At 36.7% G+C, this 245-nt stretch overlaps 1 protein-coding gene across 1 annotated transcript in view; it reads left to right on the top strand.

Moving 5' to 3' along the window:
• The window catches only part of LOC119585436, a 6,034-nt gene that overhangs the window by 1,902 nt on the left and 3,887 nt on the right, over positions 1–245 (top strand). Inside the window, exon 3 of the mRNA XM_037934090.1 lies at positions 143–242. Coding sequence (XP_037790018.1) covers positions 143–242 — 100 coding nt within the window. The remainder of the gene's footprint in view (positions 1–142; positions 243–245) is intronic.

Raw genomic sequence — 245 nt, 5'->3', positions numbered from 1 at the left:
AATAAATCATATCAAAACATGCCGACAAGTAACCGAAAGTCACAGTGAGAGAAAATATGAAAACAAACCAACATACCTTTTATAAATCTAAATTCAAGCCTCCTGTGTTGACATAGGTCATCAGTAACATTATCATTCACAGGAAAGTGTGAATTCTACAAAGGAAAAGAACGTCTTGTGTATTTACCAGAAAGTGTGATCGTTCCAAAGGGCAGTCCTCTCCTACAGGCTATCAATCACAGGTA

The sequence above is a fragment of the Penaeus monodon genome, chromosome 19 (genome assembly GCF_015228065.2).
Source record: "Penaeus monodon isolate SGIC_2016 chromosome 19, NSTDA_Pmon_1, whole genome shotgun sequence".
Classification (NCBI taxonomy): domain Eukaryota; kingdom Metazoa; phylum Arthropoda; class Malacostraca; order Decapoda; family Penaeidae; genus Penaeus; species Penaeus monodon.
Note: the sequence above shows the minus strand (reverse complement) of the source record. Positions and strands in the feature narration are given on the sequence as shown.